Consider the following 16,150-nt stretch of genomic DNA (forward strand, 5'->3'; position numbering starts at 1 on the left):
AGAGGTTGGGTGACCTATAAATCTCCATCTTACAAAAAGTAAAACTAAGTCAGTGAGTAGTGGGAACGATGAGTCAGGGTTTCCAGCCAAGGACGAATTTCTCCCCTGAGCCCGTCCTCGCCAGCCGTGTGTGGCCACTGAGCGCTTTCTTACTTTCTCTGAATCCCTTCTGAACTTCACCTCCTTCCACACCAGGGCAGGTTTAGTGATTTTCAACCAACTCATGGGCTCTTTACACAGCCCAAGAAAAGAGGAACCTCATCATTATCTGACAAGCAAGAACTGAACCACAGGGCTCAGGGGATGCATGAGGGTCTGAGTTCAGATCGCAGTGCCAGCAGCAATTGGATAATTGTCTAAAATCCCAGCACCGGGAGGTGGAGACAGGTGGATTTTCCGGAGCTCAGTGGCTAACTGGGTCCTGGCTAATTCATGAGCTCCAGGTTCAGTGAGAGTCCGTCTCAAAAAGAAAAGCGAGGGGCTCGGCAGGCAAGAGCCCTGGATACTCTTCAGAGGACCTGGGTTCGATTCCCAGCACCCACATGGCAGCTCACAGCTGTTTATACCTCCAATTTCTGGGGATTTTATATCCCCTCCCATGGTACACAGACATCCATGAAAAATACAAGTACATATAATAAAATAGAATAATTTATTCCAGCCCATTCTAGAGATGGGAGAGGACATCTACACGGGCACATGTGAGCAAGTGTGCTTACACACACACACACACAATGCTGAGCCACAACAAGCAATTCAAGTCTCTTAAAGAGTTGGAGTGACAATGCATACTTTCGAAGGCAGAGGCAGGCCTCTGTGAGGTCCAGGCCAGCCTGGTCTCCAGCATGAGTTCTAGGAGGGCCAGGGCACTAACGGGGCGCTCTCCAGAGCAGTCATCCAGGGAGGACTTGCCTAAGATGTAAGACGACATGAGTTTGGTTCTGCACCTGATGACTCTCAGGAGCTTCAAGGCCACCTGAGTATAGATGCTAATGGAAAATTGGCCATTTGGGGTTGAAGTTCTGAGGAGAGAGCTGACCTGAGACCCGGAGCTGGCACCGTGTAGATGGTATTCAAAGTCATGAGTAAAGGTGTGACTGCCCAAGAATAGAACACAAAGTTAAAAAAAAAAAAAAAAAAAAAAAGGAAAGGAAAAAGAGGCCTCACTTGGCATTATCCGCTGAAGCTAAATAGAATCCTACCTTATGACTTAACCACAGCTCCTACTCCCATACCCAAGAGGAATGAGTACGTGTGTCAACCAAAAAGCCAGGAAGAAGAATGTTCACAGCCTCTCTATTTATAACAGCCCCAAACTGGTGACAACCCAAATGTCTAGCAATAGTAGAACGTCTAAATAAGTTGCGTTCTATGAATATAATGAGATAGCACACGGCATTGAAAAAGAAACGACCATCGAGACATGACTCGCACGGATGATCACGGGCAAAAGTGGGTCACTCTTGAGACGCCGAGGGGCGGTAAGTACAACTCCAGGATGTTTAAGAGAAGTGAAACCCTTGCCACTAGAACAACAGCAGACTCCCATGGGGTGGTACTCACCCGAAGGAACCACCAGAAGTATCAGAAATATTTTGCATATACCAATGTAGTACATACCATTACGGTGTAAAGTATACCAGCACGAAATTCTTCAAGCTGTGCCTTTAGATTATATCCCTTTGACTTGAAGAAGAAAACCAGGGCTGGAGAGATGGCTCAGTGGTTAAGAGCACTGACTGCTCTTCCAGAGGTCCTGAGTTCAATTCCCAGCCACCACATGGGATCTGATGTCCTCTTCTGGTGTGTCTGAAGACAGCTACAGTGTACTTATATGTAATAAATAAATAAATCTTAAAAAAAAAAGAATAAAACCACAGGCTGGGCCCTGAGTGCAGAAAGCACACACTAGCCAAGCAGAGGAGACGAAACTGGTAAAGAAACAGAAATGGCTAGACATAAGACTGGACAGAAACAATCTGTTCCTGCTGTTTGTTGCAGCTCTAGGGATCAAAGCCAGAGCCTTCTGCACTGAGACAAGCTCTTTAGCACTAAGCTTTGCCCAGCCCCTTAGACATTGGTTGGTTCGTTTATCTTGTTGTATTCTTTTATGTTTCAGTTTTGTTTTGTTTTCTTTTTCTTTTTTAATATGGTTCAGTTTTTAAACTCAGCACCTTCTGGAGCTCAGACTAGTCTTGAATTTGCCAAGTAGTTGAGGATAACATTTATCTTTTGATCCTCTTGAGGATGTCTTTGAACTCCCGATCTTCCTGCTTCTATCTCCCAAGAGATGGGATTATGGGAATAAGCCAGTATTCCCACCTCTCCACTCCCAGCCTTTGAGACTTGTATCCCAGCTGGCTTTGAACTAATTATGTAGGTAAGGATGACTTTGAACTATGGATACCCCTGCCTCTGTCTCCAAAGGAACAAGAAACTATACCCTGCTGTGCAGGGCTGGAGATAAGACCCAGGGGTTCATGCAAATGCTAGGCAAACCTCAACCAACTCAGCTGGTCCCCAGCCATACCTCCCTGTGGTGGTTTGAATGAGAATGGTCCCCATAGGCTCATATATCTGAATACTTGGTCCCAGCTGATGGAACGTTTTGGGAAGGATTAGGAGGTGTGGACTTATTAGAGGAGGTGTGCCTCTTGTGGCAGACTTTAAAGTTTCAAAAGTCCATGCCGTTCCTCCAGTTAGCTGTCATTGCCTCCTGTTTGCGGATCAAGATGTGAGCTCTTAGCTCCTTCTCGGCGCCATGTCTGCTTGCCTGCTTCCATGTTTCCCATTTTGATGGTCATGAGCCCTAAGCTAAATGCTTTCTTTGAGAAGGTGCCCCGTCATATTGTATTTTGGCAATAAAAAAGAAACTATGTTAGTTGGACCAAGTGAGCAGGATGCAGCAACCACTTTGGACTTGTTGGTAATACATATGTACACCAGAGGATGGGAAATAAATCCAACCAAAATTCAAGGTCCTCTACCTCAGTGAAATCCCTAGGAGTCCAGTGCTATGGGGTATGCAGAGATATTTCCTCTAAGGTGAAGGGCAGGTTACTGCACCTGGCCTCTCCCACCACCAAGAAAGAAGCTCAATGCTTAGTGGCCCGATTTGGAGTCTGGAACCAGCACATTGCTCATTTGGGTGTGTTACTCCAACGTCTACACCAAGTGACTCAGAAAGCGGTTGGCTCTGAGCGGGGCCCAGAGCAGGAGAAGACTCTTCAGGAGGTCCAGCTCTACCGCTCAGACCATATGATCCAGCAGACCCAATGGTACTCGAGGTATCAGTAGTGGATAAGGCTGGTGTCTGGAGCCTTTGACAGCCCGCTATGGGTAAACCACAGAGGAAACGCCATTTCTGATACCACCTTCTAACTCTGTTATTTTCCTATTGCTGGGATAAGAAAACATGGCCCAGGAAACTTGTAAAAGAAAACATTTAACTTGAGACTCGTAGTTCTAGAAAGTTAGAGCCCATGACCACCACGGCAGCAACAGACAGACAGGCATGAGGCAGAGAGAGCTCGCTGGGAAGGAACAGTGTAGGCTTTGAAACCTCAAAGCCTGCCCCTAGTGACTCACCTCTTCCAACAAGGCTTCCTAGTCCTTCCCAAACAGTTCTAGCAACCAGGGTCCAAGTATTCAAATATAGGAGCTTAAAGGGGCCCTTTTCAGACTCCCCTTTGTTTTGTAAGACATGATCTCATTGGGTACCTAGGCCAGCCTGGAACTCGGTTTCCTGAGTAGCTTGGTCTAAGGGCCCGCGCCACCAAACATGGCTTGGCTCGACAGTTTTGAAAGCCATTGAAAATCTAGATTTGACAACACGAAGGTCACCACCGGTCTTTAATCAAAGCCACCCGGATCAAGGAGGGAGACGGCAGCTCGGGTGAGCTGGAGTTGAGGAAATGCGTACTGAGAACTGCACAGCTCGCTTTTAGTAACATCACAGAGGGAATCCTAGTTGTGTGGAGGGAGCTGGAGTCAGTCCGCGGGTAAGCGGCACTCTTCCAGAGACCTGTGTTTGAGCCCCACCTCATGGCTGCAAACCGCCATCTGTAACTTCAGTTCCAGGGATTATAGTGCTCCTCTACTGGCCTCCTCGGGTACTGCATGTGTATGGTGCAGAGACACACTCAGGGGGCAAAACACCCACCCACATAAAATACAAATAAATCTAAACACATGAGAAAAGTAAAAAAGTGAAAAGAAAAAAATGGAGGGTATCATGGAGGTGAAAAATGTATGCTTTGGTTTTTATTGTAGCCCGAATTCTGATACATAGGAAATACTCAGTAACCATTTTACTCTAGCTATGTGTTTATTCATGAGAGACAGGGTCTACTATGTTTTCCAGGCTGGTTCCCAACTCCATGGCTCAAGTGATCATCTTGACCTGTAGATAGTTACTGCAGGCGTACCATAGTGCTTGGCTCAGGTGTGTATTCTAAGTGTGGGGCATACTGAACGTGTTTCCGTGTCTATGGGACAGCGTCACTCAGAAATGTCCTGCAGAGGAGGGAAGAGAAGAAAGCTTCCAAAGCAGATAGAGGGGATCAGACTATTTTAGATAAGATGACTATTCTCAGGCTGGAGGGATGGCTCAATGGCTCTCCCAGAGGTCCTGAGTTCAATTCCCAGCAACCACATGGTGGCTCACAACCATCTGTGATGAGATCGGATGCCCTTTTCTGGTGTGTCTGAAGACAGCTACAGTGTATCCACATACATAAAATAAATAAAAAAAAATTTTTTAAAGATGACCATTGCTTTTCAGGTGTTGGTACCAGGGGGAAAGAGAAAGAAGATCTTGTTTGAAGCTTCTATTTTCTTGGTTAAATGGGAGCAAGGTCATTTGTTGGGAGGAGGGGTGAAAAGAGCTAGGAAAGACAGAGCAGGGAAGCCTGCAGGAGCCACTGAGGAGGTTGATCAGTTGGCCATGATAACAAGGGCTGGGGTGTTTCCCAGGTGGCACTGTGGGCCAGCTTAAGGATGTTAATCAGGAATACAATGGGATACACAAAGCTACCCTGGGACTTGACTTTCTCTTCTACAGTGTGGCTGCCAGGGGGCTACTCCCTTAGGGGTGGGGGACCAGGAGTGGGGATTGAAAAGACAGGGCAATAAAAAGGCAGAGGTGTTGCTGGCTATGGATAGCATATGCCTCTGTTCCCAACAGAGAAAGGAGGCAGAGGCAGGTGGATCTCTGTGAGTTCCATTCAGGCCAGCCTGGTCTACAGAGCAAGTTCCAGACAGTTGGAGCTACTTAAGGAAACCTTCTTTCTCAGCCCCTCCCATAACAACAACTTAGCTGGAGAGATGGCTCCGTCGTGGTTAAGAGCACTGATTGCTCTTCCAGAGGTCCTGAGTTCAAATCCCAGCAACCACATGGTGGCTCACAACCATCTGTATTGGAACCAGATGCCCTCTTCTGGTGTGTCTGAAGAGAGCAATGGTGTACCCACATACATAAGATAAATAAAGGAGAGATTCCATCAGGGGTGGGATTCCAGGGGTCACTTCTGCACCTTCCCTTCCTACCTCTTCTACATTGCTTCTCCTAAGAGCCCATGCGGCTGGGGAACCCAGAGCGCCTTGGTCCTGTCACACATAGTCCTGTGACCAAAGGAAGATCCAAAGACAACACCTTAGACCGTCCCGACCTCAGGAAAATCACATAACATCCCTGACCCTCGGTGTCCCGGCCTCTCCAATGGTGACATTAAGCTTCCTCCAGACTCATAATGGGGGGGGGGGCTTAAATGAACAGGATTGAAGTTTGCCGCCACAGGCTCCTCATGCAACACGTCTGTCCACACGAAAGCTCCCTCCTACAACACACACATGTTCATTCCACATACTATACATCTGCATCCTCGTCCAGACACGGGGATGGGGGTGTACATATGTGGCTGCTCCCTAGGGGCACACACGCAATGGATGTACCAGTGTCGGCTTAGCTACTGTGACGGCCCAGGTCGCTGCAGCACACTGTCCTTTAGGGATACGTTTTGCCTGGCCTGCTGATGGGGCCGACCAATTAGAGTCACGCAACACTGAACAGCAAAGCCCAACCTCCCCTCCCATCCCCCAGACAGTCAATTGACAGATGGTGGAGGTGGGAAAGAGTTTTCTTTCTTAGAACTCATAGGAACTTAAAAGGCCTTAATTGGAGCTGGAGAGATGGCTCAGCGGTTAAGAGCACCGACTGCTCTTCCAGAGGTCCTGAGTTCAATTCCCAGCAACCACAAGGTGGCTCACAGCCATCTGTAATGGGATCTGATGCCCTCTTCTGATGTGTCTGAGGATAGTGACAGTGTACTTATATATAATAAATAATTCTTCTTAAAAAGTCTTAACTGGCTGTTCCTCCCCCGCCCCCCCCCCGGAACCCAGGACTCTGTGAAAAATAGGCAAACACACCACTGAGTTACATCTCCAGCCAGCAACCCCAGTTCTTACAGCTTTTACATGGACTACAACAGTTTCACAATCACTTAAAAGTATCCCTCAGGCCTGGGCAATGGCAGCCCAATCCTTCAGTTTCAGCACTGAGGAGGCAGAGGCCAGCCTGGTCTACAGAGTAAGTTTCAGGACAGCCAGAGAAACCCTGCCCAAACCAAAACCAAACCAAGGCTGTCCTATGCATGTAAGTCACTTCCGCGCACCTGTTAAATTCAGACCCAGTCTTGGCTGAAGTACCTCAGAGGCTTTTAACTGTAGAGCCATCCCAGGAGCAGGGGCTGCCCCTTGACAACACTTCAGCACGACCCCTCTCCTCACGGGAAAACTGGGCCTAGAAACTGAGAAACGGAGTCCAGCAGAACCCGACCCCACACCTGGCCCTGCAGCCCCGCTAAGTGCGCCTTGTTTTTGCTGTGACCGTCTCTGCCCCCGCCTTTCAGATTACCCACCCAAGTATCTTTCACTGGACTGTTGTTGGTGCACCTTGGCAGCCACAACTCAGAGCAAACCTGACTTTCACTGCCACACCTCAGCCCCAGGGCAGGAGCTGGAATTTGGAAGTGGCTGTCTGGGGTAAAACTTGTCACCCTCTTCTTCCCAATCCCTCACTCCCAATCTGCAGTTCTCCTCACCATATTCCCAACCCTCCCCTCCATAAATGCGATTACTCTCAGGAGTGACCTGTACCTATAACAGAATGTCCCCAAACAGTCTGCTGGCACTCTTCTGCCTCCAGGACACAGTGGGGTGTAGCACACATCACCCAGTGAGCTGTCCACTGCTGGGCATTAGCTAGACATCCATTCCTCTGAGTCCTTACTTCCGACTCTGCCCCCAGAGGCACTTAGTTACTTACATCAATTCCCTATTACTTTAGGCCAGAGCAGAGAGATCAATTAGCTTAGAGTAGCCTCTTAGCTGATAGCAGTCTGGGAGGACTAGCCAGGGGGGAGGGAGAGGGGGGAGAGGAGGCTAAATTACCCAAAGATTGTAATCTATGCAGGAAAAGGTGGGGGGGGCACAGCAAGAGACCATTCCCTAGGGTCTCTGGGTTCCTGATTGGCCCTGCCTAACTCCTCCCCCTGAGTCTTCACACGGATACATCCCAGGGAAAAGGGCAGGATGGGGTGTGTCTGAATTCTTTGGGGGAGTGGAGACTCTTTATCTTGTGCTTGTTTATCCTGTCCACACTCCCTTGGGTGGGGTCGTCAGGACCCACTTGCCGCCTCTCTCCTCACCACTCCTGCCCTAGTTGAAGGGAATAAATCCACTTGAGGGCTGGAGAGATGGCTCTACAGTTAAGAGCACGAACTTCCAGAGGCCCTGAGTTCAATTCCGAGCAACCACATGGCAGCTCACAGCCATCTGTAATGGGATCTGGCGCCCTCTTCTGGTGTGTCTGAAGACAGCGGCAGCGTACTCATGTTTAAAAAAATCCACTTGGATCAGGTTCCTAAGGACGTCTCTTCTGAGCTTCTGTGGGGGTCCAGTGAGAGTAAGAGATGTCCGAGTGTTGGTCGTCATCCCAGGAATTTTTACTTATTAAGTATTGATTTACTTAAGTTTTTTTTTTTTTTAACTGTTTGTTGTAGGACCTAGCTCACTCTTGCCAGTCAACTGTCCCATTACTCCATTACACCGCTAGGCCTCTGGTAGCTTTAGATGACATCTAAGTCCTCAGTCTGAGTCCCAGGATCCCACCCCCTCTCAGGTGAGCACCTCCCTCCCCACAGTGTTCCAGAATATCCTTGTCTCCCTTCAGAACCCTGAAGAGGTCCTCTCCCCTTCCATGCCTAACTCCTTCACTCCTTCATTAGGGGGTTGTCCCTGCTTCAGTATCTAGAGTAATCCCGTGGGCACCCTTCAGATTCCTGCCCCGTGTGTCCAGCCCTGCCGCACCCCCACCTCCAGGACACCCACTGTCTGTTTCTTCTTTCATCCCCGAGGCTCAGACAAGAATCCCTGCTTCTTTCTCCCCGGCAAGCTCCAGGGCTCAGCTGGCGGGGCTGGCATAGGGCGGATTGGGCCACCATCTGCAGCCCCCCCCCCCCCCCCCCCCCGTCCTCCTCCCTTTGGTACTGCTCAGCATTCCAGCCACATCCCTCTCCCACTGCCAGGGATGGAGAAGCTGCAGCTGGAGGTTGCCACCAGCTGTGCTCTGCTCCTTCCCCAGCCCATGCTCAGAGACCAGCAGCAGCTGAGTCCCCACCCCCCACCCCCCACCCCCCACCATGGAACCCCTGCCCTGCCTTGGCCTGGCTGTCCTTAAGGTGGGGAAGGAGAGAGGAGCTTCAGACTTTGTTGCTCTGGCAACCGAGCACCCCGCAGGGAAGGAGGGGAGATGGCTGGGGAAGAAGAGACCTGGTCTTGGGCCTTCCTTGCTTTCTTGGCTACTCAGGAGGGGGCTGCTGGCATCGACCCAGTTGGATTGCCCAGGGATATCCCTTACTGCTCCCTAACTTTCCCAACCCCAAATGGCTTTCAAAATCATTTCTCCCAACTTGGTTCAGGCCACTTCCCCATGCTCCCAGGCCCCACATTCTAACCAGCAATCCACTCCCTGTGCTTGAGCTAGAAGCACATCTCAGGGAGGGAAAGGCTTATCAGGGGAGCTGGGCTCTTTGCACTGGAGTAGCCTTGTGCTCTGCGCCTTCCTGAACAGTCCTCGTGAACAGAGCAGTTGCTGTCTGCATGAAGCCTGACTTTGGAAAACACACAAAGAGGTCCTGCATATGCCCATGCGCACAGTATCCACAAACACGGAGCAGAGGCTTGGCCCTCGGTTAAGACGCCCTTGCTCTGCAGACTGTGGAGACACACTTATAATCCCAGCACCGTGGCTAAGGAAGGAGTTGAGGCTAACCTGGGTATTGAGGGCTACCAGGGGAGTCTCCTCTTGGTCCTGACCCTGAGGACAGATGATTTTTCTTAGTGCCACACTGACTTAGTCTAGATTCACACCGCTGACACGTATTCCATGCATCGCAGAGAACGATAAGGCTGGGAGACATGTTAGTTATGAGACCAAGGAGAGGAGAGGAACCGGATGTGAGTCCTCTTGGGACTGGAGAGCCAAAGGAGAAACCAGCCGGGTCTTTCTGCCCCGGAGAACTGTCACTTGAAGATCCCTCCAGGCAGATATGGCAGTGCCCCTGATGAGGAAGGAGACCGGCAGCGAGGCCAACCTGCCGGCAGTGGGCAAAGGCCGGAGAGTTTGGAGCCAGCTGGTTTCACGGTCAGGCCTTAGACATTAGAAACAGAACAATTCTAGTCTTTCCTGACAAGGAGTGCCACAGTAGGGTCTCCAGGATGCTGGCTTGTGCGTCTGTCCTTTGAGCAAGAACTCACAATGAGGCTGGAGAGAGGGCTCAGGACTAAGAATACGTGCTGCTCTCTGAGGTCCCAACATTCATATCAGATGCCGAGGAGCCAGTGCCCTTCTCCTAGCCTGAGGGCGCCCACATACTCAAGTTCATACAAATACGTACACATTAAAATAACAAAATAAGTTTGTTTTTTTTTAAAGGACCCAATTGCTCTAAAACTCTGCAAATCAAACACATCTCTATCTGAAAACTTAGAATTCTCCCTCAAACAATACAGGCCAATCACATTTCATTACCTGTGTGTGTGTGTATGTGTGTGTGTGTGTGTGTGTGTGTGTGTGTGTGTGTGTGCAAGCACCTCAGCACTCATGCCTCATGCGGAGGTCAGAGGACAATTTGTGGGAGGTGGTTCTCTTCCACCGTATGGATCTCGGGACTTGAACTCAGGTCATCAGGCTTGGTGGAAAGCACCTCTACCCACTGAGCCATCTTACCAGCCCCCAACTAAACTTTCCATGGACTTACTACATTTGTATTTTATACCTTAGCACCTCCAAGTTTTGAGCCATGAGCTCCCCTCCTGCCCCGCTGCATCGAACACTGTAAACCCAATAAGCAAGCATTTGGTCTACTGAGATACACTGAGGCAGGGGGAGGGGCAGCTACTCTCAGTTCTGATTCTCTTAGAAACACAGTTTGTGAGCCTGGGAGCCCTCTGGGCTCAGGGTCTGGTGAATTCAGGACTTTCCCCGGTGTACAGAAGTAAAAGAGAAAGTACTTGCATCTGGGGGTAATGGAGGCTCAGCAGGGAGTGTGGTGACCTAAGTCCTAGCATTGACAAAGGCTGCAAAACAGGTCTGCAAAGCAGAGCTTAAAGAGATTGGGAAGTCTTGTGTAACCTTGGCAGGAAATGTTAACCATGCCCAGGGCTCTAGCTTCTCCACACAAACAAGTGGGCCCCTGTTGCCTAAGGCAAAGAGGAAGCAAGCAAGTTAAAGAGGAAATGGTCGGGGAGGCAAGAGAGATACCGAGAGTGGAGAATTGCGAGGAGGGGGTTCTGGGGAGCAATGTCAACAGAGGAGAGGCACTTCAGGGTCAGCAATACCAGAGATGCGAACACGGTACATTGGTACCTAAGGAGACTTGGGTTCTAATCCTGGATCTGTCATTGGCCAACTGGCTAGTGAGCTAAGGCAAATTATTCGGCTGCTTCCTGTCTGTGCATTTGTAAAATAATGTGGTTATTTAGCAAAGGGATTGAGAAAGTCTAGGCTCCAGATTCATAGGGTTTTTCTTGCCTCAGTGTGCATGTGTGTGTGCATGTGTCTGTGCATGTGTGTGTGCATGTGTGCGTGTGTGTGTGTGTGTGTGTGTTTCTTCTCTGAATTTTGAGATAGGTCCTCTCTATAACCCAAGCTGTGTGCCTTAAACTCAAAATCCTCTTGCCTCAGTTTCTCAAGTGCTTGGCTCACAGACAGGCCTGTGGGATTGTAGCCAGGATTTTGTTTGTTTGTTTAATTTTAGAATCTTATTTTGTTGCCCAGGCTGGTCTCAAACTCCTGGGCTTGACTGCTCATCCTACCCGGACTCTCAGCGGGGCCAGCGTGTGCACATCTCTGGGTACGGCCTGCTTTGTCTGAGACAGGCTCTACCTATATGGATCCAAAGTCAGGCTCAGCCTTCCAAGGGCTGGGATTGCAGTTGTGTATCCCCACACCCAGCTATGTGTGTACCTCACACCCAGCTATGAGTGATTTTTAGCCCGGAGGAATCTCTGATTTTTTTCCCCAAGAAGACCTAGTATATCAGTTGCCAAAGTCAGTCCCCCAGAGCTGTGGCGTGAGCCAGCGGGCACTCTATTGATAAGGTGGGCTATAAACTTCGGGGGAGGCATCTCCGTTTTCAGAAGCAAAAGGACCTTCAGGTCAGTCTGACTGTGCTGCGTCTTGAGCCTCTGGATCTGGGCGTGGGACTTAGGCAAGGAGAAACCTATCCTGCCCTGTGAGTGTGTGTGTGTGTGTGTGTATGAGTGAGTGTGTGTGTGTGTGTGTGTGTGTGTATGTGTATGAGTGAGTGTGTGTGTGTGTGTGTTTGTGTGCACGCACACACACACATGAATACGTGCATGTGTGCCTGCCTTTTGTGGTGAGGGTGGCATGGACAGAATGACCCGTGTGGCTGTTCCTGAGGAAGCTTTCTAACTTCCTGTGCCTCACAAGCTTTTTGACAAGTCGTTATATCTCCTCGAGGATCTTAGCTGACACAGATTCAGCTTCGGGTGGGTTAGGTTAAGGTTGGGTTAGGCAAAGTCGTCCATTCCTCCCAAGCTCCCAGATGACAGTGTGCAGGCCCATTTTTGGGTAACAAGGCTGTAGGGTACCTACCACTGCTGACTCTGACCCCTGTGGCCCAGAATGTAAGCTCAGAGGGGTTAGGGCCACCCTGGGGAAAGTGTGTCCACGTGTATGGAGTGTCCGCATGGGTGGTTTGCACAGTATATATCACGTCCTTTCTTCCCTCACATCACAGATACAAAGCTGAGGCTCAAGTCTTCATGCAGTACAAAGGCACCACGTGCGGGACGAAAGTACCCTGTCTGCCAGAAGCAAACCCCAGGACACCGAGCTTCTCTCCCAGAACAGCAAACATAAAACCTGCTTCTTGTCTCCTCCCTTTCTAGCCCAGGGTGACAGTCTCCGGACCAGGGACCCACTCACCACTTTGAAGTCTTCGGCGCTGCAGGCCTCCCCTCGGAAGTGGCAAGAGAGCAGCATGTCCCGGATATCGTGCCCCGCTCTGTCGTAGAACTCACGCATGTTGAAGGGCTTGGGCTTGAAGCTGCGGAAGTTGGCCTTGTCCTGCAATATCTCTAGCTGCTTTTCATCAGCCATCTGTGTGTCTGGAATCTCATACCTGCAGCCCAGGGGTGAATGGTACATGGATCAGCATGATCTTTAGTAGCCATGCCCTACCTGGGGTGGGGGCACGGCTCAGAGTCCCTGGAGGATCCGATCTGGGCATAGATAGGCCGAGAACAAGAGCTGGACGTGTCAGGAGAGCCCGGCACATGGAGTGCAGGACGACAAAGGGGCTGTGGATGGTACAGTCTCTCCCCTTTAATGTAGGTCCATCCCCTAAGTGAGACGAGGGGATATAGTACAGGCGGTGGGTAATGCTCTCCGGGGAAAGAGCCAATATCTCTTAGCTCACATTGGGTGGGATAAAGCTGTTCTGACCTAAGCTGGAATCAGGGATTGCGTGTAGGTAACCCAGTACGCGGCACTACCTCAGCTCCTCTGCATGAGCAGCGGGTTTAAGGGGGATGGATTCTCAAGGGCAGATCTGGTTGACTTTTGGTGGGCTAAGGAGATTGCTACTCCACAAGCCATGCAGAAGGGTGGATGGGAGCTGCCCACCTGTTGTTGAGCAGGGCCAGCAGTTCCCCGGCATGGTACAGGTCATTCTTGGAGACTTGGCTAAAGCGAAACTCATTGAGGTTGCACAGCGTGACAGCGGGGAAGGTGAGCTGGGAGGCAGCCACTTCGTCGAGCTTGGTGACGTGGTGATAGCAGAGGTAGTATTGTACACGCTCAGTGCACACACACAGCAGGACGGCCAGCGAACCCAGGAAGCACAGGGCCCACAGCGCTCGCTTCAGAGACAGACGCTCATAGGAGAAGATGTGGGCAAGACCATGTAGCGTAGAGCTGCTGGCGAAAGCCTGGATGCTCACAGGCTGGACACCACCCACCTCCTCCTCCTCCGTCTTCAGTTCCATCCTTGCCAAGGGGATCCTGGAGGAAGGAAAGAAGAGATAAAACTGTCATTGTCCTGAGATGGAGGCACAGGTCGGGCTCCTCCAATGATATCCATCCAAATATCCTTATCCGGAGGTCACCGATCATCCAAGGAAAGGTTTCCCTGACATGCAGGCTCCAAATGTGGCTGAACCAAGGGACCATCCAAAGATGATAACCATTCAAACGTAGAGGCTCTGGGTCGTCAGCTAGGGTCGAGAGAATGGTCTGCAAGCTTCCCAGACTATGGGAGACCCCAGATACAGCACTAGAGTGAATGAGGGAAATCCCAATGCACCCACAGGCAGGCATGGGAGTTCCCTCCAGATGTGTGAGGTCACTCTGGGACAGGAACGTCTACCCCAGCCAAGATCAAAACTCCCCATAATGGGCTGAACCAGGGGTCAGGAGCGCTTCTCTTGATCAAGGGTATCCCCCAGAAACAGGCTGTCACCTCAGAGCTAAACCAGGGCCACCTCTCCGGAGGTGGGCACATCTGGGGAGGGGCCCTGCCTGAATCCTCACCTTCTGTGTCTCCAGTTCTCAAACAGGCACAGGCATAGGCGCAGGCTGTGTGTGTGTGTGTGTGTGTGTGTGTGTGTTTGGGAGGGGATGGTAGGCTGCCTGAGGTGGATGTACGAGGGGGGGCGCGGTTCCCTATGACAGCCAGTTGTCCCCGCCCCAAACGCACCCCCTCCAGTCCAGCTTCTCGTCGCAGTCAGATTCCCGGCTCGGCCCCCCGCCCCCTCCCCATCCGCCGAGCCTCCCCAGAAGCTGGAGAAAGCTACAGCGGAGGAGAGTCTCGGCTTCAGGGCGCCGGGGAGCCCCGGGCCCAAGGCGGCGGGGTCGGAAACCCACCTGAGGGGGCTGGAGAAAGCCGGCCGCCGCTGCAGGTCCTGGGGCGCGAGGCGGTCCGTGGACTCAGCGCCGCGCCGCGGAGGGGCTCATGGCCCGGAGCCCGAGCCGCCGGCCGCCGCGGCACCCGCGTAGAGCCCTGCAGGGAGCGGCCCGCCCGGCCGGCTCGGCTCAGCTCGGTCCGCCGCCCGCGCGCTCCTGCTCCCTCGGCTCGGTCTGCCCCGGGCTCGGCGCGCTGGCGCTGCGCGGTGCTCTCAGCCCCGGGATCTGCAGGGATCCATCGTCCGGCCGGGAGGCGGCGGGAGGGGAGGAGGAGGGGAAAGGGTGCGCGTGCGCGCCTACGAGTGTCTGCGAGGGTGTCTCTGGGCCGGTGTGCACGGGGGGCCCCCGGCCCGGGAGCGGAACCGAGGGCTCCCCCCGCTGGCTCGCCTCCTCCCGCCGATCTCAGCAGAGCTGCCTCGCTCGGATCCTAGAGCCGGCTCCCTGCTTGCGAGGCCCTGTGGCGTGTGTGTGTGTGTGTGTGTGTGTGTGTGTGTGTGTGTGTGTGTGACTATGGTGTGTGTGTGTGTGTGCACGCGCACGTGTGCGCGCAGGAAGGAGGGTATCTGCCCCAGCGTCCCCCTCCCCACGTTGTCTCCTTCAGATAGAAGCTCCTGCCTCTTGCTGCTGCTGCTTCCTCTGGTGGCACATGCACACGTGTGTGTATACACACACACACACACACACACACCGAGTCACAGTCATACTTGACTGATTCAAGCATTTGCCTGTGTGCAGATACAGACACATCCAGACCCAGGGTTTTACCCTGTCCCTCAGCCATTCCTGAAGCCGGACCCCCACACGATCATTTGTACACATTCACCCACCTGCTCTTATTCCTGCTTCCCACCTTCACGTGACCCCCACACATGTACATATATAAAACACCCATGGCCACCCAGACCCCATTCGTTTACCAGAGGGTTTCTTAAGCAGCCTGTGTGCAGGTCCCTTGCAGATCTATAAAGTAGAGAGAAGGAGAGAGACAAAGCCAGAGGTGAGGGCAGATGGGTCAGCAGTAGGGAAAGGGAAAATTGGGGGGGGGGTGGAAAAATAAATGGTACAAGGAGGAGTATGTTCTGGGATGAACCAGAAATCTGGGCCCTGAAACCTGGGGGCTGATTCTGTAGTTGTCACCTCTCTCCTTCCCTCCCTCCTTTCTCCGAGGCCTTGGGGGGCCCTCCCTATCCAATTAGCAGAGAAGGAGCAATCAAGGGGAAGTTGTTAATTTGCTGATGCTCATTAGGGGTTCTTAACACAGAGGCTGCTGAGGTCTGATGGTGTCAGATGATGGTGTGTGTGTGTGTGTGTGTGTGTGTGTGTGTGTGTGTGATGAGAGACCAGATTTCTATCTGTAGCAGCTCCTTTGCTCCACTTACAGGCTGGTGAAGCTCTGAGAGAAGGTTTCAGGGACGTGGTTCTGGATTTGAGAATTTGTGAGGGGTTCGGAGTAAGAGGTATCCTGGAGACAGTGAGAAAATCTGGAGACTGCCTATGTCCAGGGATTGGGGTTGTGGCTGCGGAGAGACTGAGGTCCATTCAGCAGGGCCCAGAGCGCCAAGCTGCCAAAATAAAGATAGAATCTTGCCTTCAGCCTGGGGAGCTGTCCAGCGGCACAAGCGGTGCTGGTGGGCTGCCATGTCCCTGGGCAGCCACTAG

The 16,150-nt window shown here is 51.8% G+C and overlaps 1 protein-coding gene across 1 annotated transcript in view; it reads right to left on the bottom strand.

The window, feature by feature from the left end:
• Positions 1–14,572, bottom strand: part of ASIC1 (acid sensing ion channel subunit 1) — a gene marked incomplete at both ends in the record, with an annotated part of 24,372 nt that extends 9,800 nt beyond the window's left edge. The window contains 3 exons of the mRNA XM_080939370.1: positions 12,515–12,710; positions 13,214–13,591; positions 14,453–14,572. Coding sequence (XP_080795496.1) covers positions 12,515–12,710; positions 13,214–13,575 — 558 coding nt within the window. The remainder of the gene's footprint in view (positions 1–12,514; positions 12,711–13,213; positions 13,592–14,452) is intronic.
• Between the last annotated feature and the right edge of the window lie 1,578 nt (positions 14,573–16,150).

This window comes from Micromys minutus (genome assembly GCF_963924665.1).
Source record: "Micromys minutus genome assembly, chromosome: 27".
NCBI lineage: Eukaryota > Metazoa > Chordata > Mammalia > Rodentia > Muridae > Micromys > Micromys minutus.